The following is a 25,141-nucleotide window of genomic DNA, read 5'->3' as shown; positions in this document are numbered from 1 at the left end:
GGCTGCATTTTGATGCGATAAAGCAGGAAACTAAGCTGTGTTTTAAATGTGTGTTGTTGTTGTTTTTAAAGCATTGTTCCATACGCACAGAGTATTATCCTCAGCTTTTGTGTGAGTCTCTAACACCATACTGATAACCCTTTGAAGCACAACTTTAGACCACAGGGTTTATCAGACAGTATTATTGTGTGTGAAAGTCTTCAGACAGGTCCGTGTGTACACTGGCCCAGGTGTCTCTGAAAGCCCTGACACCAAAGACAAAGAGGCCAGCAGATGGCACCTATTGTTTCCCTCACATGTCACTACCCAGTGTCAACATGTTTCCATGTCAACTGGATTGTAGGCATACAGCACAGTCCCCGTGACAGCATGTCAGAGGCCAGCTTTGGACTCTGCAAACACCCCTTATCTGATGAGAAAGTGGCAGGCTAATTATAAGTTGAGCTGGAAGGCAGTGGAGTAGTAAGAAGCTACAGTGTCTGGCTTGCTCCTCTTAATTTTGTCTAGACAGAATCTTAATGTGGGGGATAAAACACAGAGATGATCCCTTTTTGTTCCCTGGCCTTCCGCCTCACCAATTACCGCCAATGTTCTGAAATGACGAGCTCATTGAGCGAGGAGCAGACGTAATTGTGCCTGGATGACATCTTAGAAGGGGCGTGTGTGTGTGGTGTAGGTATTACTCATGTTGTGGGGACCTAAATTTGTTTGTCTACACAGTCTCATTATGGAGACGTGTCTTCCCTATGGAGGCGAAAAGCAAGAGCCCGCAATCTAAATCGCACACATTTAAGGGTTCAAGTAAGGTCACGTTTAAGGTTGTGGGGTGTGTGTGTGCGTGTGTGTGTGTTCTCCAATCTATTATGTGTCCCATGCACATGTTTATCCACCTATTATGTTGGTCTGTTTATTTGTATCTGCGTGCAAGCAAAGATGGACATGAAACACTACCGCTTGAAATTCCCTTCCCTTTCTTTGGCCTAATTGGATTTCTCCCACATTGATCTTCAAAGGCTGAGCAGCCCTCCTCCCTACTCCTCAAGAGAAGGCCCACACATCAATTGCATGGCAGTTTTTGATAGTTTCATTAAGAGTGTAATTAATGCTCATTAATATGCATAAATGGGATGCAGTGGCGGGCTGGAGGAGACGATGTATCTCTCTCACTGAAAGGCATAATTAAAGTGTGCTGAAAGCAGAGAATAGAACTGTCCTCTTTCTCTGCTCGCTTTGAGATTAAACCTGAAGTGCTATCCAGGCACAATGGCAATGCCTCAGCATTGACAACTGTCAAAACTTGGTTGCACTTAAGCATGCAAATGCAAACTAATATTGTTCTGAGATCATGTCTTGATAACGGAGGAAGGGGCTCAAAAATTCATTACGGTACTCATTAAGCTTCTACAGCTTCAAGGACCCAGTTGAACCGGCTCTCAGTCTGCCAGAGATGAGATGGTTATCAGGTCTCATGGAATAATACAGAGAGTGAGATCAAATGTTTTCAGCTTGGCGTGTACACGGGTAATTATTTTTATTATTTTTTAATTTTTTACTCAACCATTTACGTACAGAAATCCATCGCTGTGTGTTTCTGCCAAATACATTAAGTGAACATGCTGGTCCAAGAAACAAAAGCAGTGCATAGCATTTATATCTACCGTTGGATTTTACTGCACAGTGTGTGTGCAGCCCTGCAATATACTGGCGACCTGCCCAGGGTGTACTCCGACTCTCACCCTGTAACAGCTGGATACACAGCAGCCATCCTGCCACCCTGAGTTGTATATGTGTGATGGATGGATGAGTTCTGTTGCTCTTTTTCTTAGGTTGCCCTTGAAAGAGATTTTGTGTGTGTGTGTGTGTGTGTGTGTGTGTGTGTGTGTGTGTGTGTGTGTGTGTGTGTGTGTGTGTACGGGTTCGTACTATCCTGGTGGGGACCAAAATCTGACTTTTACTATCCTGGTGGGGACTTTCTGCACCGTGGGGACCAAAATCCAGGTCCCCTCGGGGTTGAAAGCAATTTTCACACTCAAAATGCGGTTTTACTGTCAGGGTTACAATTAGGTTATGGTTAGGTTTAGGGTAAGGGTTAGGGTTAGGCATTCATTTTTAATGGTTAGGGTTAGGGTAAGGGGCTAGGGAAAGCATTATGTCAATGGGATGTCCCCACGAGGATAGCAAACCAGACGTGTGTGTGTGTGTGTGTGTGTGTGTGTGTGTCAGTCAATGAGAATTTTAACTACACAAATTAATATTTTTATCATCATCATTTGAGTCTACATGGATTTAGGAGAGAGTACTAGTCTATAGATATTTTTATACTGATATGCGTTTTAGCTGATAAGGAGATCAGTATAGAAATACTGTAGATACTGCACACTGGAAGTCACGTATTGCCATTTACAAATATGTTACTACATGTCAGAAAATGTATCTTTTAATTTAAAATGAATGTCAGCAGTATGTCATTATTTAGGAATAAATTAAAACGCCTCCTCATGATCATCTTAAAAGGGTCACGTGGCTTTTAAATAATCATAACATGTTGGAGTTCACTTAATTCAGAATCAAGACATCACTGATCTTTAGTGAGCATTCGTGCTCATTTTCTATATAATTTCTTTATTTCTGTTGCACATTTAAAACCAGAGATTTTCACAGTAAAATAAAATATAAAATTTGACATTATACACAATCACAGTATTTCTTCATTATCTGAGAAATGTGTATTACCCGTTTTTATTTTATTGTCTTCCAGGCGTTTTGATTTCTTTCCCTCGTGATTTATATTTGGTAGATTTTGTGGTATTGCTATGCTGATTTGTGTTATGATTTTCTATATTTTTTCTGTATAAAATCTTTCAATCTCAGTTTTGTGACAGTGTCCCCTTTTTTTTTTTTTTTTTTTTAAATTTTCTCTCTTAAAGCCGTTGTATTTTAACCTGTGACTCACGTGCGACTATATTTAGATCAAACTCCGGTGCTGCTGTGCTTCAGTTGCTCCATTTTCATGATCAGAATTGAATTTATTAGCAGAAGCTTCTTTGCAGCATTTTGTACTTTACTATCATTGAATATTTGCTTCTTTCCTTTACCTTTTTTCTCTTCCCGCTGTCTCTCTTCTTTTTCCTCTTCTTTCTCCTTCCCTGATGGAAGCTAAGCGAAGCCAGTCCATCAGCAACTGTGTTCATCTATACGAGGCTTTGCCCACTACTAAAAGTGTTCCTATGCTGCTCCACACTGTGAGCTCTTTCTTGCCTGGTATCTCTTCTGGTAACTCTGCTTGCTCTCACAGACTCTCAGGTAAAGTATTGTGAGAGCTGCATGTATTTGCGTGTTGCGTGACCTTCGCCCAGCCTTTCCCATTCATTTTCAGTCACAGTCTCTCGCATAGCACCCTGAACTTTTTATTTAAACCATGTTGTTGGATGATCTTACTAATGCATTTCTCAAGATTGCCCCGGTGCCTTGTGCTGTGTATGTATCACCGTTGCATGTTTGCATGCCCTGTTTTTCCTCACCATGTTTCATATGCGTGAAATCTTTGTCTGTACAGTGTCTGCAAGTCACATTCCAGTGTGTTTCCATGATATTTGATCCGTGTTGCACCTCTGCCTGACCATGTCTTTGTCTACCTGACTGTCAGATGTGGAGGAGTGTCAGCTGTCAGAGTGTGGGGGAGAGGAGGAGGTGGGAGGCAGAGACAGTCCTCTGCCGCGTAGCAGCAGCACCTCAGACATCACCCAACAGCTGTCTGAAACCTTACCAGGTATATACAAGCACAAAGCACTTTTTAATCTTCTATATACACTCACTGAATACTGTATTAGGTACACTGTACTAGTACCAGATGTTTTTCCAATCATCTGCTGTCCAATTTTGCTGAGACTGTTCAAGGTGTAGCCTCAGTTTCCTGCTGCAGTAGCTCATCTCCTTCAAAGTTTCAGTTATTGGCATTCAGAGATGCTCTTCTGCACACCTTGGTTGCAATTAGTGGTTATTTGAGTTATTGTTGCCTTCCTATCCACTTAAAGCAGTTTGGCACTTACTGAGAACTATTGCTCACTGGATAATTTCCTTTTTTAGGACTATTCAACTATTTTCAGTGGAATTACTCCTCTTTTATTCAGTTTGTGTGTTCAGCTGTGATACAAATTAACCCTGCAGTTTCTTTATAAAGAGAAGTAATCTGTCACTTCAGTTGTCTGTTTATTACACCACTATCCAGTGCAATATTAAGGTATTAATCTTATTCGGTTTTTCAAAGCAATACAAAAAAAGCAAATAACAGCTTGTTTTTCATAGTTAAAATTTTAACCTTGTGATAAAAAGGATATGAAGAACAGGCCAAACACCAAATTGAATTTTTCTGTTTAGTCTGATTTTCATAAACAGGAAGTTACTGACTTCTTTGCACTTGATAAGCTTGGAGCAGAAACAGCTGATGTGATCGTGCAGCTTGAGTTTGCAAATGAGTTTGAACATCATATATTTACACATACATGTACAAAAACAACCATTTAGAAAAAACAGCTCAGTAAGCAAATTAAAGAAATGTAATATTCATTATTCTTCTTTTCAACTAGATGATGTGAGAATGGACTTATATAGTGTGAACACTTTATTATTTACATTACAGTCAACTGGAATTTTTCATTTTAGCAGCTAAGCCTTGTGTGTTTGATTTCTAAGCATGAATAGTTAAACAGACCTTAAACTGTATGTCAGAGATCTTTGATGTTATCATTGTTTAAGTGATGAGACGGTGGATTTATGAGCCAGCGCTAGTCAGCTTGGTTTAGAAGCTGCATTGCACAGAAACAGGTGTCTGCTAATTAGTTCAGAGATACATCCTTTGCAGAAACTGTCAAGCTTGAGGTCTGAATCAGGAGCTTTGGTGCACAGCCATTTTCAGGTCTCTCCATAGTTGTTCAGTCAGGTTCAAGTCTGGACTCTGGCTGAGGCACTCGGGGCATTCAGAGAGTCTCAAAGCCACTCCTTTGTTATCATGGCTGTGTGCTTAAGGTTCTTGTCCTGTTGGAAGATGAACGTTCAGCCCAGTCTGAGGTTCAGAGCACTCTGGAGCAAGTTATCATCAAGCATGTCTCTGTAGATTGACTAATCCCCCAGTTCCTGCAGCTGAAAGGCATCCCAACAACTTGATGCTGCCACCACCGTGCTTTACTTTAGGGACGGTGTCCCAACAACAACGGTTACTGTAAGGTGCTTTATATTGTAAGGTAAAGACCCTACAATAATAAAAAGGAAAAAAAATCACGTCCTCTATGAGCAAGCGTTTTGGCGACAGTGGGGAGGACAAACTCAATTTTGACAGGAAGAAACCTCCAGCAGACCTGGCTTAGGGAGCAGCGTCAATCTGCTGCGACCAGTTGGGGGTGAGGGGAGGATGACAGGACAAAGACATGCTGTGGAAGAAAGCCAGAGATTAGTACTAACAAATAAATGCAGAGAGGTGTACAAACACATAGTGAGTGAAAAAAAGTGACTGAGGAAGAAACGCTCAGTTCATCGTGGGAATCCCCCAGCAGCCTTACACCTATTGCAGCATAACTAACGGGGGATTCAGGGTCACCTGATCCAGCCCTAATTATGTGCTTTATCAAAAAGGAAAATTTGAAGCCTAATCTTAAGTAGAGATACAGTCTCTGTCTCCCGAATCCAAACTGGAAGCTGGTTCCACAGAAGAGGAGCCTGAAAACTGAAGGCTCTGCCTCCCATTCTACTTTTAAATACTGTAGGAACAACAAGTAAGCCTGCAGTGTGAGAGCGAAGTGCTCTAATCAGATGAGAGACCTTTTGGCAACCTCCAGGTGGGCTGTCATGTGCTTTTTACCTGAGAAGCATCTTCCATCTGGCTACTCTACCATTCAGGCCTGAAGTGCTGCAGAAATGGTTGTTCTTTTAGAAGGTTCTCCTGTCTCCAGCGTTACTGGATGCTCTGGAGCTCGATCAGAGTGATAATCGGGTTCTTGGTCACCTTCCTGACTAATGCCTGTGTGCTCTGATTGCTCAGATTGGTTGGGTGACCTGCTTTAAACATATTTATTTATTTTTTATAATTAAGATCAGGGCTACAGGGATTAACTGAACATGTTCCAGTTTTTGGTAGGGCCTCGTTGGCTTTCAATCAGTGAGACCAAATCAGAACTGTTTGTTGCCTTTCAGTCCAGCAGAGAGAGTACTCGCCTACTTCCTGTGGTTCTGATAGCAGGATGTCTGAGGGCAGGACTGAGAGCAGTGAACCACCAGTGGTGAGAACGTTCATCCTCAACCATCGTGTTAGCTTAAAATAAGATTGATCAACGCTTGGTTCATCTGTTTTAATGTTTGTCTTTGTTGTAGATCCTCATCCGACGGACCAGCAGCTCAGCTGAGACAGAGTGCAATACCGAGGGACACGCAAACTACACGAGGCCCAAGCTCAGAGAGAAAAGTTAGAAGTTACAATCACTGTTTTGTTTTAATGTTAAACATAAATTGCTTTTTAAAAATGTGAATTTTCATCAGCATACTCTAAGACTATAGCATATAAATATGTCATTGTTGCATTGGATGTTACAGTTTTCTTTACAGAGCTAGTAGGCTCCATTTGAAGCTTCTTTTGCTTCTCTTCTTTCATGAATTTAATCTTTTCACCTTACCTAGGTGAGAGTGTTAGTAGCGAGATGTCCAACGGCTACCTCAATGAGGCTGAAGTTACCTGGCAGGCGTTTGATGAGGAAGCTGATAATCAGTCCACACAGTCTGCACACATGGACGTAACAGCTGATCCTCAGAGCCAGGGGAGCCTGCTGCTCAGCCATAATGAAGCTTTAGCAGGTAGAAACTCACAGCATGCCCCTAAATCTTGATGCAAGTGTCTCTATTAAATGTCTCTGTATGTCTGTGCTTGTTACAGTTTGTTTGAGCTAACAAATCCAGTTAGAGTACTTGGGTCTATGTCTGTCTGCAGCCTGCAGCTGGTTTGATACATATAATAGTTAGCAACAGAGCTAATGTGCTCATTATTATAAAAGGAAGCCCTTTGTGACCATTCATCACAGTGATTAAATTATTTGGGAGACTTCAGCAGTTGTGCAGTTTAAACTGGGTTTTGATGGCTCCTGTAACGTTGCTCTTGATTGATAGATTGATCAATCTTAGGAAGGTTAAACAACCTAATATCGGCTAGATGACTTCTTTAACCAAGCAATTTAAGATTTTAAATCTGCTCAGAGTTTGTGGTATTTGAAAAGTGGAAATGTTATGAAAGGAAAAGTAACCTGTGGTCTCTGGTTTGTTTAAGGAATCTACAGATGTTTGACAAATTAAAGGAAAAAAAAATAAGATGTGCTGTTGTAGTAAGGAGAAGAACCACCACAGCATCATTTTATTCTTTGCCCCTTGGAGGGATAGAATACATTTGTTCCAGGAAATATTCCCTCATTTGGTTTTCTGATGCTGTGCAACACACAGGTGCAAAAACTCATAGGTATTATTATTATTAGGCACTGTCTCATGTGTAATCAGATAGAAAGAGAAGTGGTGACTGTGGATAGGATGTGATTCACATAATTTTCATTCAGTGAGAGCATTGTCATGTTGGAGGAGACTACTCCCATCGGGATAGAGATGTTTCATTAGCCAGGAAAAATGGAGGAGGGGCTTGAATTAGCTGGTTTGTTGTTTTTTGTTGTTTTTTTTTCTTTAATTTGTCACCTGTCAATTTTTGTGAGGGGGGAGATTACCAAAACATCCCTTCAGCTTTGAGGCTTTTTATTTATTTATTCCCTCCCCCCTCATGTATGCAGATATTGTCGTCCCCCTGTCTGCCCTTCCCACCCTTGTACGTGAACTTCTGTGTTTCCCACATTGTGATCACTGCCCCTCTGCTCTGTTCCTCAAACCCAGTTTGATCCATGTCCACTTGTTGTTTTTAGGTCCTGAGTGTGCTCTCCCTACCCACTCCGCATATCCGTCCTACCACCACAACCACCAAAACCACTACCCCCAGAATCCCCCCGCTTCACCAGCCCTGCTGGTGCACACAGAGTGCCCACGGGATTGCCCCCTGGACGACACCATGCATCAGTCTGTCTTACACATGCCACACCACTTGGGTACTGCTCCCTGGCTGCTACTCATCATGTAGACCACAGTCTTTATCTGCATTTCACTTCTTTGTCTTAAATTGTAGATTTTTCTATTTTCTTTTTGTTTGTTTGGTTTGATGCTACTCTTCCTTAAAGTAGTTGCTTTGTCATTATTCTGCACACATAATACAAAATAATTGTTCTTTTGTTTCTTCTTGTAAACAAATGAGCAATCTTTTGTCTTTTTTTCCTGCAACCAAATTTAAAAACAGTGAAACAGAAAAAACTTTCAGAAGTCATTTTAATCACCTCACATCAGCTACACTATCATCTCTGTCATTTCCAAGCCTTTACTCCCTCAGGTTCTCATTGCTCTCCTGCTGCCCACTAGGTGGCACTGTCCTTCCACAATTCACTTGGATGATGCATGTGGTTTCTGCCTGTTTCCCAAAAGTATTTGAGTGTTTTATTCACTTGCATAATGCCTTTGGGGAAAATGCACCAGATAACTTAAGGATTTGGTCAACAGCTGCTCTAACGACGCATTAGCTTTGAGAGTCAAATCATTTTACTATAATTGTATAAAGTTGGCCTGCATTTGTTGACTGAATCCATTCAGCTGAATAAAATGAAGTCTTTCTTGGTACTGGCAAAGTGTTGCCAAATAATAATTTCTGTAACCCACATCACCCATTACTCTTTCTATGTGACCATGCAGATAGCAGCGAGTTTCTGGCTGATGATGTCAGCATCATTGCTGGTGGGACTCTGACTGGCTGGCATGCTGATTCAGCCTTTGTCCTGTGGAGGAGAATTTTGGGTATCCTGGGAGATATCAACAATATCCGCTGCCCCAAAATCCATGCCAAGGTCTTCTCCTATCTCTATGAGCTCTGGCACAAGCTGGCCAAGGTATAATAAAGACATAATCAGCTGATGATAAACCAGTAATACCATATGTTATGTGTACACGAGCATAAAAAAAAAAAAAAAAAGCCTACATCAAAGTGATGCTTTTAAATCCTCTTTATGTCAAAGACAGGTAAAATTTCTATAAATAAATATGACATTTTAAATCAGAGATTGTATTCTGTACTTCCCAAAGTGGAGAGTTTGAACCAAACATTAGATATGATGTGTTATTCAATGAAGTGGAATGTGTGCTTACAGATTCGGGACAATCTTGGGATTAGTGTGGACAACCAGTCTTCTCCGCCCCAACCTGCCTTCATCCCACCTCTTCGAATGCTTGCGTCCTGGCTTTTCAGGGTATGAACAACGCAAAGACACAGCAGATGTTCAAAAAACTTTTTATATGTTAGTGTGCACACAAAGTATGTATGAAATACTAAAACCTAAAAATAATTTATAATCTGATTGCCGGATCCACTGTCATATCATTAAAAGTAAATATTAAAGCATTTAGAGTGAATGTCTCAATCGGCGCTATTTGGGGGGAAAAAATCTTGGAGGATCTTATAATGCTCAGAAAGCAATATCATTACATTTCCAGGAGCAGCAAAAAGTAATAAATGCAGCCGAATGGTTAGCCTTGGCGGCAACGAACATATTAGTATTATCTAATCAAACTGTTTATGCAAACCAATAAAATGAAGAATGTTGCCTCAATCTATGTTATCTCTGTATGAGGGAAAATTTAGTGGTTGGAGTTGGATTATTGTATTTTTTTAATGGGTGGGGGACAAAATGCATCAGCTTCTGAAGCCTCTGCTGCAGCTTAATAGATTCTAAGTGTCTCCAGCTCCTCATAATGGCACTCCTCCCCTCTTTAGGCCACCATGCTGCCAGCAGAGTACAAGGCTGGCAAACTGCAGGCCTACAAGCTGATCTGTGAGATGATGACCAGGCACCAGGATGTGCTACCCAACAGTGATTTCCTGGTGCACCTTTACCACATCATGCACAAGGGCTTCACGAGCGATGACCCGGTAAGGCTTCTACACGAAAGGTGTCAGTTGTTCCTCTTTCCTCCAGTAGATGGCGCATTGGTCAAATCAATGTGCATCAGCCCTGATTAAAAACTGGAAAGCAATTAAGGCTGTTTGTTTTTGTCAGTTTGCCATTTACCTTTTTTAATGTGTGATTTTTGTCGTATTCAACTGGTTGTATTTGCTGTAATCTTTGTACTTGTGTCAGTACTAGTTATGTGTTTGGAGTGATGAGTTAAGTTCAAGGGTTTCCTGGCAGGAGTGAGGACACAGTTTATATAGGTTTATGATTGTGACCCTTGTTTTATTAAAAAAGAAGGTGATGAGGAATGTTACTGTGTTTTGGCATCTTCCACCTCCTTCAGCCACACCCTTCCTAGTATTCAGATCTGGCATTGCTCCATTGCTTCTGCGCAAAGCTGAGTGGTTATGAATGGAGTTCCTCTAAATAAAAAAGTGAAGATGAAAATGTGTGTAAGAGATGTTTTGCATGCTACCGTGTGTGTATATAAAGGACTATAGATTTATATATGCCCTCCTGGCCGGGTTTCTGTTGCGCTTTGGCTGTGTGACAAGCTTATTAGAATGTTTTCCATGTCGTTAAATAATGTTTTGAGCCCCTGCTGCGTATACGTGATTAATTAAGGACTGACGTCTGTCGCGCTCCGTTAGACTGACACGTCGGCCGGGGGCCCGGAGTAGACTGGCCCGCCTGCCTCTGTGTATGCGAGTGTGTGTGAAGGAGTGGGAGGGGAGCCTGGGGAACGTAGTGCAGAGTAGAGCAATGAGGGGGGCACTCTGAGAGAGCAGGCAGCATTCTCAAGCTTTTGTTGTGGCTCTGTATAATGCGTTGGGGGGCCAGAGCCAGGCTGGCCACTGAAGCATGCTCAAATTGGCCAGAGAAAAGAGTCCTCACGCCACACAATAGAGGACAGCCGCACGCCTGCTTAACATAAGAAAGTGGCTCTTACTCTCCTCCTCCTCCTCCTCCTTCCTCTCTGCCTTCACTCCCCCCCCCCCAATGCACATAAAACATTTGCGATTTTGATTTCTTTCAAAGCATACAAATTTTTTTTAAGCTTCTTTATTTATAAGCTTTTTCAGGAGGCTCCAATGATGGGACTTATTTTTTTAAATATTTTTTTCTTTGTGCGTTTAATATTAGACATCTGAAGATGTTTGGTCTTTTTGTTCAACAGCATCTCTCATGTCTTTTTATATAGCTGCACTATATGAATGAATGCTGAATGTATAGTCTGCCTGTCAATGGAGTAACACAGTCTGCCTTAAACAGCCATGCTTTATAGACAGCAGGGGGAATCCCAGTGTAAATCCTCACCAATAAAATCAACTAAGCTTGGAGGAAAATGACATTTCCCTTGGAGGGATTCTCCTTCCAACTGACAGAGTGCCAAGGTCAGGGCTATTGTCCTGATAGTCTGTCATTCTCTGGTCACTGGTCTCACAAAAGCATGACCACCGCACAATGGCAGTAATCTATCTAATAGGTCTGCAATCTGGAGTGCAATAGTCAACAGCATATTTTGCTAAACATAATAAGTGCACACAAAGCTTTAATGCATCTATTCACCTTTTATTCTTTAGGTTAAAGAAAGGGCTCGAAAGCACTAACACATCACATCATTTGCACAAACACACAGATTTCAGCACCTGTGCAGAGCTGGCTGCTCCTTTTAACTCGGTTCATCTTGTCATTCCCTAAAAGGAGGCTGCTGCATAATTTATATAGTGTCAGATTAAAATGTGAAGGTTGACCCGTAGGCCACCGACACGGCTGTTGATTAAACTGCTCGTGGCTACAACAGCCTGCAGGTAGGTTATTATCCCTTTCTTACAACTTGTGAATGAATTACAATAGGAAATATGTCCCCATGCTAAACTGTACATTTAAATTGGTAAATTTTGGGACTCTGTGCAGAGTGATGTAATGCCAGAATGAACCCCATCACCCCAGGGGCCAGCAGGTGGAAAGCGTTTGCTTTCGTGAAAATGAGGCCACATAAAAAGGCCTGAGGTGGCTCTATTCAGAGTTACGTTAATGCACCTTTTGTTGATGCAGGGGCTATTCCTACTGCCAACACAGCGCCGCATGCGGTTATTCCCTTTCCACATTTCTCTGTTCTGATTTCTATACACACACTTCAAATCAGGTTCCCTCTACTTGCACGTACAATTGAAAGCACTTTGCATTCTACATTTGTGGCTTCCTCTAAAATGCTCATTTCAGGCAATCAAGAAACAGTTTGTTGCCTGCTAATTACCTCTGACTGCACTACACATTATGCTTCAGAGGTCAATTACCAACAAAACGAGGGTAAAATGGGCCCTCAATCCCGAAGCTCTTCCCACCAATTTTCCACATGTGTTGCTGGTGTTGGTTTGACTTCCTACTAGTCTTCTCTGTGTTTATTCTATTCTTTTGTTCACCTGGATTCCCTGTTTACCAAAGCTCTGGGTGATTAATGTCGCACATAGATAGTGGTACTGTGTGTGTGTGTGTGTGATTGAGAGAGAGAGAGAAATTGTGTTTGTTAAGGTGCCCTTCGGTTCAGCTAGAAACGGGCTGATGTTTGAACTGTCCGATTTACACAAGTTTATGGCCAAGAAGGCAGGTGTTTGGAGCCTGGACCTTGCCTTCATACGCAAATATGCGCATGCATGACTCAGATAAGAGAGACAGCAATCTTTCCGCCTTAGATGCTGCATTCTTTTATTCTTAAACTAATTATATATATTTTTTTCCCCAAGAGTATTTCCTGTGTCCGTCAATAGTGAAGAAATGAGTGTCTTTGCTGTAAGATTACCAGCTAAATATAGTCTGGAAATTCTCAAGCATCCTTTTACGCCCTTCACTAGTGCTGTATTATACTGTACATACTTGAGCAGTTTGTGCAGAACCCTCCGCAATACAGCATATGCCTGTGTTGAAAGAGCACCCATCTGCCACTGAGCCGCCTGCACCTCAACCAAACAATACCTTGTCTCTGGCTTTAATTACAGGTTTGCTTGTGTGTGTACATACATGTGACTCTTGAAAGTTGAGGTCTTTTGTTCTCCCTCTTATCCACTGTGAACAATCCATCTGCTGTCTCTCTCTTCTGTCTGTCTTTCCCACTCTGTTTTTTTTCCCCTTTTTTTTTGTCCTTTAGTGACATGCACTGTTGAGTGCTTTACTCTCCTCAGCACGCTTAAAATGCTTAGCCTACCTGTTGAAGTGAAAAGCTTTCTCGGTGCCACGTCTCTCACACTGTGTCCCATTTACAAAATATTTCTGGTACTGCTTCACTCCACCCACACTAACAACACGCGAGGCTCCGACCAAATGCAAAAATCCCCAGCTGTGATTGTAAACATTCTGGAGAATTAAAAGAAGGAAAAAAATCTGTTTTTATTCTGCTATTATTCAGGCTGTTCCTAAATAAAGTCTGAAGAGATATAATAACGGAGATTGCTGCAGACATGATGACAGTTTATCTGTGTCCATGCTTATCATCAGGATGTTTTGAACACCATCATCCGCTCCTGCTCTCCTCGATTCTTCTTCCTCGGCCTGCCGGGCTTCACAATGCTGATTGGAGATTTCATCGCTGCTGCTGCCTGCGTCCTCACCTCTGGCTCCTCAGAGGTACAAACACACTTTCAACTTTTATTTGATATGTGAGTCATACAGGAATTTATGAGTCAAGAACTAGAAAAAGGTTTCAGATTTTTTTTTCTTTTTCCCCACAAATCAGCAGCACTGTAAATCTGCAACAAAGATGATAAAATTCTTCAAAAAATGTGGTTAAAAAAGTCATAAATCATCCTTCTCATATTTTGCAGCTGTTTGACCTTGAAAAGCTGATATTGTTTTGTGAAATTTTGACGCTTTTAGCAATAAGAAAATTATTTGATCACCAAATAGCAGAAATGTTAAAACTCCTTTTATTTGTTCACCTCACAAGAAAAAAAATACAAACTGGACTTACATGTAGGACTGAGCAACTGTGGCTGAAATTAAATTATAGATATTTTGTCTTACTATAATTATTCATCATGATGGATGACTTCATGTTTGAGAACTAAATGAAATACTTAAATATCCTTTTTTCATTAAATCCACACAAGTATTAAATGAAAAGTCTTAATATGACTGTCGGTCATGTTCAGTTAATGTTGTAGACCAGCCTGTTTCCAGTCAAAGCCATCTGTACAAGTGGGCATATGGACTTTAGATGGAGACAGAGCTGATCTGGAGCAGATCAATATTATGGCCACTATCTGTTACCTGCACAGCTTTAAACCTGAATATGGTTCAGTTGATGTTAACTGTCATTTATCATGTGTGTATGTGTTGCTTCTTCCTGTTTTTTCCATTGCACGTATCTCCCAGCATAGATTTGTTCTCGCTCCTCAGTTTAACAGCAGCTCATCAGGTGCAGCAGCACAACCTGCTACGGAGCTGCATCCATCATGCATTTAATCAATCATTTTGTTGTCCAGCGCCTAACGTGTGTGATGTTTTTCCGTCAGCAGAATCATGAATAAAGATGAAATTAAATCTGCAAGATCCCTCAAATCCTCTTCCATTGTATGCGTACTGCTCCTTTTGCTTGAAGCGGGTTGTTTATGTGCTTGTTTCAGGAATTAATGATGCCGTGGGTTTGGTTTTCTTTTTCCAAATTTCATCCAGGCTCCGAGGGTGGAAGCTCAGACGATCCTGGGCTCCCTCGTGTGTTTCCCAAACCTCTACCTCCAGATTCCTATACTGCACCGTGTGCCTGGCTCTGATGACATCAATGTGAGCAATGAGGATATCAAGGTAAACGCTCATGATGTGCAGTGACGGGAATACGGACACTTCATATAAAGAGCAGATGTTGTTTTAATTGGGATCAATCAGTCGTCTGCCGTGTAAATCATGACAAACTTATCCTAAACATTATTAGATACAGCAGTGTGAACATCACACTGATTTAACATGACTACAAGGCTGTGTGTTACAGCTAATGGCGTCTTAAGGTTATAAAGATGAAAGAAGGAATGGCTTGGATTGTCACTGAGAACTGTTAACTGGTGTTGTCGTTTCTGTTCAGAATTACTTGGTCAACATCCTGCTGGAGACGGCAACGAAGGAGCACTATGAAGGGGCGAGGTATGATTAGTAATTCTTTTGTTGCACTGTCTGATATGATTGCGTTTTACACACGTTCCAAGAAAAGGTTTGGGAACCCGCTCGCACTGTTTCCTAATACTGTTTATATGTTGATCACTCCTCGATAAACACAGAATACATATTTTTTAAGAATCTTGTCCACCTGTGTCACGATTGTCGTGCTCTTGTAATCTTGGGATTACACCTGCCTCTCCTCCTCCTCCTCCTGCGCCATCATATTGTTGTTATTGTCATCATGACATGTTTTGAAATGCTTCCGCAGCCTTTTCCTGTTTTGTTCTTCCACTAAATTGTCATTGAGGCGTTGTTGACACCAGCCAATCATTTTTAAGAGGGGCAGACTAACTAACCACACTTTACCAGCCTCCTCCTTTGGAGAAGCACCTCTACAGCCAACACTTCCAATCTCAAAACTCACTCAAGTAGCTTGTGGAGAACTCATTAGCATCGAGGTTCACTTCATTTTTCCAGGCTGCACTGTGAATGATTAGTGTTCAATAAAGACATAAACTGGAGCGGTTTAGTTTGGTTGTACTTTGTTTGTCTACAAATCAGTGCAGACATGTAGTCATTCCAACATTTAGTTTCTCTTTGCAGCTGTACATTTCTGTATACATAAGGAATTTGAAGAGGCTAATGGTGGTGAAGCAGTGGCTACCCATCATTAAAATTTGATGCAACGCTTCTAAAGCCTGTTTGCAAAAAAATGTCCAAATGTTCATGGTTTTAATTATACAGTAGTTTATTTCTGAAAACATCTGATCCCATTCAGATCCTGCTCTACTTAAATCTGCACATTTTGTTCTCTGCTGCTGCCATTCAGGTGCATTGCTGTGTGCAGCCTGGGTCTGTGGGTGTGTGAGGAGCTAATGCAAAAGAACATCCACCACCAGGTTAAAGATGCCATCAATGTTTTGGGAGTGACACTAAAGGTGAGTGAACCTCTGACCCGAGGATGCTGCACTTGTGCATTTCCAGTTTCATTTACAAGAAACTACAGGTGCGCTTTTTTGAAATGCTTGCGTCATGTGCTGAGAACACAGATAAGCCCGCTGTCCTGAAATGAATGGGTGTTGGAAGCTGTTTTCTCTTTTGCCGTGCAAACCTTACATTGTTTAGCTCAAACTGAAATGACAGTTGATTACATAAAAGGACTGCAGAACAATTTCAACACGGGCAAAAAGTGTGAGAATAAAATGTGACTCGTGGGTATATTCTGGAACAGGCCTTTTTTCTCCCTAAGTGAAGAGATGCAGAGAAGCTGTGGGTTTGTGGGGTTTTTGGTTTAGTTTTTTTTTTTTTTTCTTCCATGGGAAAAGGGTTTGGGGCGGTGGCGTAATTTCCAGGCTGCTCACTCTCAGTAGATGTGGGCCAATTTAAGCAGCTACATCTCCCAGCTTCCTGCTCGAGCAGAGCCCCCACCCATCCCCTCGCCCCCTTCTCTAATGGAGCAGTAATCACTCCCCTGTACAACTTGACACACAGACTCAGCCAGCCCCAAAATAGAGGGTATAGGCTGGGTGGGGGATCTAGGGGGAAGAGTGGCACTGAGAGTCTCTTTTCTAAAAGCAGGTGCTGAACTCTCAGGGCCCCTTTTTGTGTTTGGCCATTTCTGCACTCCCCACATTGTCTGCCCTTGTTACATGTTGAGAGGCATTCAGCTGGAAGAAATAGGAAATTCTATTTCTCCACAAAGAATTTCAAATCACTGAAGAAATCCACATTTGAAAGAAAATTGTCAACAGCTCAATTCTTTCCTTCAATGAGTCTGGGGAAAATGAACCATGGTTTGAAGTGAAATGAAATTATGCTGATTATCTGCACAGTAAGTGCAAAACTAAATTTAAGGAAAATTACTCCAAATTTTGGCACAGTCAGTGTGTCCCCAAACTTTTTTTCACTGTCTTTAATCAGCATTGTCCCTCTGCCGTTTTACAAATTAGGTGACACAAATGCAGCAAGAGATTTTGTTCCTGCGTTACTCTCTGGAAGATCTGAAAGAGACATTTAAAAGCCTTAAAATCAGGGATTCTGCAGATAATTAATGTTCTGCCTTAAGATCACACATTACATTCAAAGTACTTCTGTAGTTCTAGTGTCTTAAAAAAACTGGCCCAATTTTTTAAGTGTAAGGAGAGACTCCACTGAGGTTTATGTATCTGCAAAATTTAAAGAGTATCGTGATAAAACGCGTTCTTTCCCTTCTTTTCCTACAGTGTTTAGATTGAAATTGAACTGCTGGTTAGATTAAAAGTTCCAATGAAGATAAACATAAAAAAGGGTTGTTTTTGGGGTTTTTTAAGCATGACTCCCCAGGTTTTCGTCAAACCTGATAGCCGATGTCATACCAGAATGATTTGACCATGTTCCAAAAAGCTTCTTGTGACGACAGGAGAGCTTGACTTTCTCGCTCTTCAAACACGAGTTCAGCTGAGTTGAGGCCATTGAGGGCGGAAGAAAGTCTATGACAGTCTGCACTTCTTAGTCTTCTTTGGTCTTCAAGTAGTTCCTGCACAGCTCTGAGATGTGTTTGGACGGGAGTGTGAATCCTTGTCTGCAGAGATGTAAATCAGAGGGTGGAGCATGTCTCTGCAGGATCGAGGGGTGTCCAACTCGAGAGGAGTTGATATTCCCATCACTCTTTTTTTTTTTCTCTCGTATCCTTCTGTTCCTGCCGTAGATTTCAGAGATGGATTCATCTGTAATCAAGTGTGAAATGCTGGTATGTCTTAGCCCAGCCCAAGCATTTGGCCTTCTTTCCCCTCCTGAAAAGCAGTTTACTGACCACTAACTTTGCTTTTGTGTGTGTGTGTGTGTGTGTGTGTGTGTGTGTGTGTGTGTGTGTGTGTGTGTGTGTGTGTGTGTGTGTGTGTGTGTGTGTGTGTGTGTGTGTGTGTTAAATTCTTTATTCAGCAGACTTTTTTTCTTCAAGTCTGCCTACCCGATTCCTTTTCCTTAAAGTGTTTCAGAGGTCTTACTGTGGGTACTGTCCTCTCACAAGTCTTCAGTGTATTTTACACTGGGAAAAACCTCTTTGACTCTGAAACTTGTCTTACTTCTGGTACCTCTATCACATCATGTTATTTAACTCTGCTGGAAACTTGAGGCATAGTGATTTTTAAGTAAGATTTTTTTGAATAAGCCTCTTGTGAATTGATCAAATCCACCTCTTAAAATGGTCAGTGCCACAAAGCTCCTACAGCTCCACCTTAATGCTCCTACAGCTCCACCTTAATGCTCCTACAGCTCCACCTTAATGCTCCTACAGCTCCACCTTGATTAAAACAAAACATCTTAAATGTCTTCCTCCATTGTATATAAATTTTATATCCCTAAACTTATCAATTATTTTCAGTTTGACATGAAAACATGGCAGATATTCAGCATTGTCCCAGGGTCCCACTATACGCTTCTATTGGAAAATTATGTTTTTATATACACTTGTACATGTGTGAATACACACATCTGGCATTGTATTAGTTACATCTTTCTAATACCAGGTTGGACCCTCTTCTACCTTGAGAACTGTTTTAATTCTGCAAGGCACAGATTCAAGGTGCAGGGAGCATTCCTCAGAGATTTTGGTCCATATCAACATGATAGCAGTGCACAGCTGCTGCAGATGTGAATCTCCTGTTCCACCACATCCCAAAGGTGCTCAAGTGCGCTGAGATCTGGTGACTATGGAGGCCATTTGAGTACAGTGAACTCATCGTCATGTTCAGAAACTGTTTGTGCAACACACTGTGTCCCAAAGTTCAAATCAAAGGGGTGTGCGTGGCTAACAACAATACTCAGTTGGTACTGATGGGTCCAAAGTGAGCTAATAAAGTATCGCCCAACACCTGTGCACTACCAGCAGCAGCATGAACTATTGATACAAGGCATAATGGATCTTTCATGTTGCCCACTCTAATTTTTAGCCAGCTACCCAAATGTGGCAGAAGAAACGGATATTCATCAGACTAGGCAATATTTTTACAATCTTTTATTGTACAATTTTGCTGAGTCTGTTCAAATTGTAGTCTGAGTTTCATGCTCTCAGCTGACACCTGGCGTGGTCTGCTGCTGTAGCCCGTCTGCTTCAAGGCTCGACACGTTGTGCATTCAGCTGCATTCAGCTCTTCTGCATATCTTGGTTTGAATGAGTTGTTAGGTTAGTTACTGTTGCCTTCCCATCAGCTCAGCCATTGTACTCTGACCTCTGGCAGGAAGACGAGGCATTTTCTTTGAGAACTACTGCTCACTGTATTTTCTCTGTTCACTGTAAACTTTGGAGAAGGTTTATGGGAAAATCTCAGCAGATCAACAGTTTCTGAAACACTCAGACCAGCCCGCCTGACACCAGCAACCACCCCACGTTCAAAGTTACTTAAATCACCTTTCTCCTCCTTTCTAATGCTCAGTTTGAACTTCAGCAGGTTTTCTTGATCATGTCCACATGCCTAAATGCATCAAGTTACAGTGGTCCCTCGCTATAATGCGGTTCACTTTTCGCGGCCTCGCTGTTTCTGGGATTTTTTTTTTTTTTGGTGCAATTTTGCAGCTTTTTTTTTTTTTTTTTCTTACAGCGCATTGTGTTCTGCCTCCTGATTGGCTGTAGACCATTGTCAATCAACCTCGTGCCATGTCTCCTGTACAGTACAGAATGTGTTCAGCTTGTCAAATTTACATAAATCTTTGATCGCTAGCAGTGTGACTCTGAAGTGCTGTACTGTATGTTTGTAAGTTTTCTCCCCAGCAAACACAACAATGCCGACGAAACATCGTCACCTGCAGGTGCCTTTGGTTTCATTCTATAATACTGGACTTATTTTTCTACCAAGGTTTGAACTTTGAGTGTTTAAACAAGAGAGAAAAGTGTGAAAATGTTCATTCCTGTCTGGGAAAAGTGTACGAAGTGTGTAGTGAAGGGTTTTACAGCCTTAACACATCCAATTATAAAAAAAATTAAGTTGGCTACTTCGGATTTCACCTATTGCTGGTTATTTTTGGAACGCAACTCCCGCGATAAACGAAGGACCAATGTACTGCCATGTGATTGGATGATTAGATATATATTAGATAAATTGCTTTTTGCTTTTGTTTAGTAATTGAAAAGATGTATCTAATTAAGTGGCCAGTTAGTGTGTTGCATTTTCTATTATTATGTTTTTTTAACTGACGGTGCAGTTCCTCTTCACTTTTAAATTCTTGTTTGGTTTTTTTTGTTTGTTTGTTTATTTGTTTGTTTGTTTTTAAGTTTGGGAACAAAGCAGTGGCGCAGGTAGCCTGTGACGTCTTTCAGCTGCTCATCTCTCACTGGGAGCATCTCCAGAGGTTGGAGCCCACATTCCCAAAGAAAATTATTGAGGTAAAACACACACACATCTGGTTTGCTATCCTCGTGGGAACATCCCATTGACACAATGCTTTCTCTAGCTGCTTACCCTAACCATCAGAAATGAATGCCTAAACCTAACCATAACCCAATGGTAATGTAAAAATGCCTTCAAACATATGTTTATTTTTTGAAGTTTAGTAAACTTCCAATTTTTGGTCCCCACTAAGATATGAATACACACACACACACACACACACACATATTGATGTAACCCATGTAAATGTGTTTCACATCCAATAAGAGAAATTCCTTTGAAATAACTTTTAGCATTTAAATGCAAACATTACACAATTTGTCGCTCGCTCATGTGCACAGTCCTCATCCTGTGGTTTCGTCTCCATTTTAGCACGCAGCCATGACTCAGATGATGAATGGGAGTGTGTCATCCAATTATCTTTCTCCTTGTTTTGTCCCAATACAGATCTTTGTGGCCACAATAGCCTTTTTGTTGCCGAGCGCAGAGCACTCAACGGTGGAAGCGGACAAAAAGGTACATGTTGGAAAGGAGGGGACATGAAATGGCTGAGATCTAAAGGCTCTTGATCTATCATGTTGGAATGGTGCATTTGCAGAGGAATGTTTCTACTGAAGTGATTTGTTTTCTCTTCGACCTCGTTCTCCACTGCGTCTTTGATGCTCTCATCTGTTACCCGCTGCCACTCTTTCTTTTATTTTTTTATTTGTTAATAATATATCTTTTATTTGTTAGTGTGTGACTGAAATAAATTAGGAACTTCTCTCTCATTTCTCACACTGTAGTTGATGGTATCGCTTCTGCTTTGCCTGTTGGACTGGTGCATGGCTGTTCCCTTGAGTCTGCTGCTTGAGCCTATCACCATGCCTTCACTGGAGGACCACACAGCCCACAAGGCCCCGCTGCTGGACTACATCTACAGGGTGGGTGTCATCAGTGGCAGCCTGGAATAGAGCCACTTTTTACCGATTCATATTCATAGTCTTCTGAACCACACGCAGCTTTTGCAAACAGACACAGCAACTTAAGCTTTGACATCTCCACCCCCACCCGCCACATGGGCTTGCCACATTAATTAGACTCACCTCTACCATGACCTTTTGACTATGCATCATTTAACATTATTGTAGCACAAAGGCGTAGAAGTGTCCACCACAGCTTACACTCATGACTGGCATTTAGCATATGTAGGAAACCCTGACAACCTTTAGGAAACTTCAGGAGTGTTTGTTTCAAGCATGCAAAATATTCCGTATTGGATCTGCTCCTCTGTTTTTGTCCCTCAAATTCTTTATTTTATGGTCTGACCCTGAGGATGAGGGCCAAGCTTCGGGCCCAAATGAATGAGGTATTATTCATTCCCTCCTGTCTGGGCAGATGCGGTCAACGGCAGATCTTTGTAAGGATGTCACCCCTGATAAGAAATGGTCCAATTATTCAAACGGGACCCTTTGTCCACTTGATAAGCTCAGGCTATAAATGCTTGTCCTGGAGATTTGAATGGAATATGTCTTAATATGAGAGAGACTGCAGCTGCTATGAAAGCAAAGACAATTAAGCATGATTGGTTGTCTATCAGTGCACAAAAGGCACGGTCCCTCCGGCTTTCATTCAAGGTGTGATGATATTAATGTGATATCAACACTGAAATCTATATGTTTCCACTGTCACATTGGCTGCTAATTATTCTGTATACCAGGCAGAGAATAGAAAACATCTTCCCTTTGTTCCATCACTAACCACGTTCCCTGACAGGTTGTTTCATGCCTCATTTTCCTTTAATTACAAATTTATATTTAACGCTCAAGCGCCCAAGCTATTTTAGTGACCACAATTTTTTTTTTCCCCGTCCTGGCTCCATTTTTTTGTTTGGATTTTCTAAAATATCCTGATTAATTTAGTTATATTGTTTTTATTCAGAAGGATTAGTAACTCCTACATCTGTTAGCAGTGATTCGCTGGAAAGTGTTGCAATGTAGTGATTAGAAGTGGAAAATTAATATAAATGTACAAAAAAAAGACATATTTCCACTGTATCACAACACAAAAAAACTGCTAAAAGTTGTAGAAAAATTTCTTATGAATGAAAGCATCACAGCTACACATTTAAAAATACGACTGGGGTCATAAATGACTCCACTTGGGCACTTAACAATGTGTCCTTTGCCGACCAATCAAATGCAAGCAGGGAGCATGTTTACAGCTAATGAATGGCTTCCATGCTTCCTGGGATGCAGACAAAAGTGAAAAAAGTTGGTACGGTTGACTAACGGCGAGCACATAGCTGTAAAAAGCAACATTGCACTAGACCATGTCGGTTCACTGGAGATCTGCTCAGGCTTCTCCATCTGCTCCCTCTGCCTGCCTCAGCAGCCAGCTGCACCACCCGCATGTGTGAGTGTGTGTGTGTGTGTGTGTGTGTGTGTGTGTGTGAGCGAGAGAGACGGCAAAGATAGGTACATCCGTGTTTTATTATTTGATTTATTTGTGTACATAGTGTGCTCACATCTCCATACACCATGTGCCCTTCTAACTACTGTGTTACCTTCCAGGAACTGTTGCTATGCGAATTGCAGTCAATTTGTTGTCAAGCACAGTCGCGGGGTTTCCCCCCCACCTCCCTTTCTACGTCTCCACAGAGGAAGTTCTTTGGGGCTTTGGTGTAGCAGCTGTTTGGTTCACATCTTTTCAGCATCAAGCCTCAAATCCCTCCCCCTACGCACCCAGAGGTCTGCTTGATGGAATCATCCACATACTGTCTACATTGCCCCACACAATACTGTTTCACATGGCAGGGCCAGCGTCTCACAGCCAAGTGTGTGTGCGCTGAATGGGATTAGCCTTTGCATGGCTTTACCCAAGTTGCTCCACTCTGAATAAGAGGCGCCCTCCTCTACATACATTAGGCATATGTTCTACCCCCTTACCTTTGCTCAGATCATACACTATACAGGTGTGTTTGTCTGTGTACTCAGATATGTATATGTGGCTAAGCATGCGTGTTTGTGGTGGGAGCTGAGCACAAGGATAAAGTCTTAATTAAATCAAACAGTGTAAACCTGTTCAGTGGCTGTAATCAACTGCCCCAGTGCGCCTTATCTAGCACTGCCAACGGATGCTCTGCCATCTGTTATGTAGATCGATACACTCACACATCACTGAAGAAATGGATTAGTGGCTATAAAGACCCTCTTTTCTTCCCTTTTCTCCCTCTCTCCCCCTTTTTGCCTTATGATGTAAATAGACCATATATTCCCCATTCACGTTCTCCTGCGTTGTGCACAGTCATGACAGACATCACTGCATATTTTCTTACCAGACTTCACCATTCTAGTACTGTGAGTGAGTGGGTGGGGGTGGGGGGTTAAACATACATCGAATATCAGTATTTAATAAAATGAATTAAAATCTGGGAATACTGTAAACAAGGTGGCTCGTCTTATTCACCGCCATCCTCAGATAACCTTAGCTAAGCAAACTTTTAATTAAATTGGTTCAACTGAAAAACGTCCCACACTAGACACACTTCAGCGGGATTTATGGTCCAGCAGAGGAAGCGTGTTCGCTGTCCGCTCCAGTCTGGGGACTGCCCGACTGCCTGCAGAGAGCTCTGATGTCAAATGGAGGCAGTGTACAAAGTGGGCCACTCTTACTTGTACTGCTGATGGTCCACTAGGCAGCTGCAGAGGAGAGCAAAGTTAAAACATGCAAAGAGCTGAAGTAAATCCAAGTGTTAAAAACAAGAGTCTCCACTGCAGCCACTGTCTGTGCTCCCATTCCCAGGAACTCTGCTGTCACTCTCCTCTCTATTCCAGCCCACTTGTCAACATTAAAAAGACACTTTCGTCAGCGGTGCTCAGTCAGGATCTTTGAGGACTGCACAGGAGCACATGTTGCATTTCTCTCTGTTCAAACTCAAATGTGTAGATGGACACATTAGCAGGACCATAAATTATGCTTTATCTTGACAAAGTTGTCTCCAAATTCAAAGCACGCTAATGGCTCAGTCACACGAGTGAAAGTAGGACAGCGACCTCCTTTTTCTGCAACCAATTGCAATTTGTGGTGACTAAATGGTTGCCTGGAGTGAGGTTGGTGTTGCTCACTCACTTGCAAGTCACCTGATAGGAGGCAACCTTGCTGCAAACAGTTGCAGTCTGATTTAGACTGACCCCAATCACTACCCTAAATCACTACACTGTTTATGTAGACAGATTGCTAACATGTTGCCATCAGTATGAATGAGTCAATGAGCAAAACTTAAGGAGTCTTGACTCAACTGGCTGCCAGCTGCTTGTAATCTGGTTATACTGGAGCAGGAAGGTTGCTGAGCACAAATGTAATAGTTAAATATCAATTTATGTTAAATGAGAACTCCTGTCTACGTAGATGGCAATAAATGTGATTTTCAACAATTTATTGCAGTTAATTGCTGAATTCTAAGAAATATAAAACTGTTGGCATGTAGTTACCGACTGCAGTCTCTTATCTTATCTGATTAAACCGGTATTGACAGAGTTTGACTTTGAGGACATAATTTGCAGTTTGAAAAAGGTGACAGATTCC

At 41.6% G+C, this 25,141-nt stretch overlaps 1 protein-coding gene across 6 annotated transcripts in view; it reads left to right on the top strand.

The window, feature by feature from the left end:
• The window catches only part of ralgapa2 (Ral GTPase activating protein catalytic subunit alpha 2), a 93,656-nt gene that overhangs the window by 32,808 nt on the left and 35,707 nt on the right, over positions 1–25,141 (top strand). For 4 of the 6 annotated variants that reach the window (XM_063499060.1, XM_063499061.1, XM_063499065.1 and 1 more), the window contains exons 17-32: positions 3,157–3,303; positions 3,647–3,769; positions 6,187–6,272; positions 6,364–6,454; positions 6,667–6,840; positions 7,941–8,120; positions 8,812–9,005; positions 9,264–9,362; positions 9,887–10,042; positions 13,560–13,688; positions 14,736–14,864; positions 15,139–15,197; positions 16,042–16,150; positions 20,461–20,571; positions 21,023–21,091; positions 21,361–21,498. In XM_063499060.1, coding sequence (XP_063355130.1) covers positions 3,157–3,303; positions 3,647–3,769; positions 6,187–6,272; positions 6,364–6,454; positions 6,667–6,840; positions 7,941–8,120; positions 8,812–9,005; positions 9,264–9,362; positions 9,887–10,042; positions 13,560–13,688; positions 14,736–14,864; positions 15,139–15,197; positions 16,042–16,150; positions 20,461–20,571; positions 21,023–21,091; positions 21,361–21,498 — 1,994 coding nt within the window. The remainder of the gene's footprint in view (positions 1–3,156; positions 3,304–3,646; positions 3,770–6,186; positions 6,273–6,363; positions 6,455–6,666; positions 6,841–7,940; positions 8,121–8,811; positions 9,006–9,263; positions 9,363–9,886; positions 10,043–13,559; positions 13,689–14,735; positions 14,865–15,138; positions 15,198–16,041; positions 16,151–20,460; positions 20,572–21,022; positions 21,092–21,360; positions 21,499–25,141) is intronic. The other 2 variants (XM_063499064.1, XM_063499062.1) reach the window with 2 other exon arrangements.

This window comes from Pelmatolapia mariae, linkage group LG16_19 (assembly GCF_036321145.2).
Source record: "Pelmatolapia mariae isolate MD_Pm_ZW linkage group LG16_19, Pm_UMD_F_2, whole genome shotgun sequence".
NCBI classification, from domain to species: Eukaryota; Metazoa; Chordata; class Actinopteri; order Cichliformes; family Cichlidae; genus Pelmatolapia; species Pelmatolapia mariae.
This window is presented reverse-complemented; position numbering and strand designations above follow the sequence as displayed.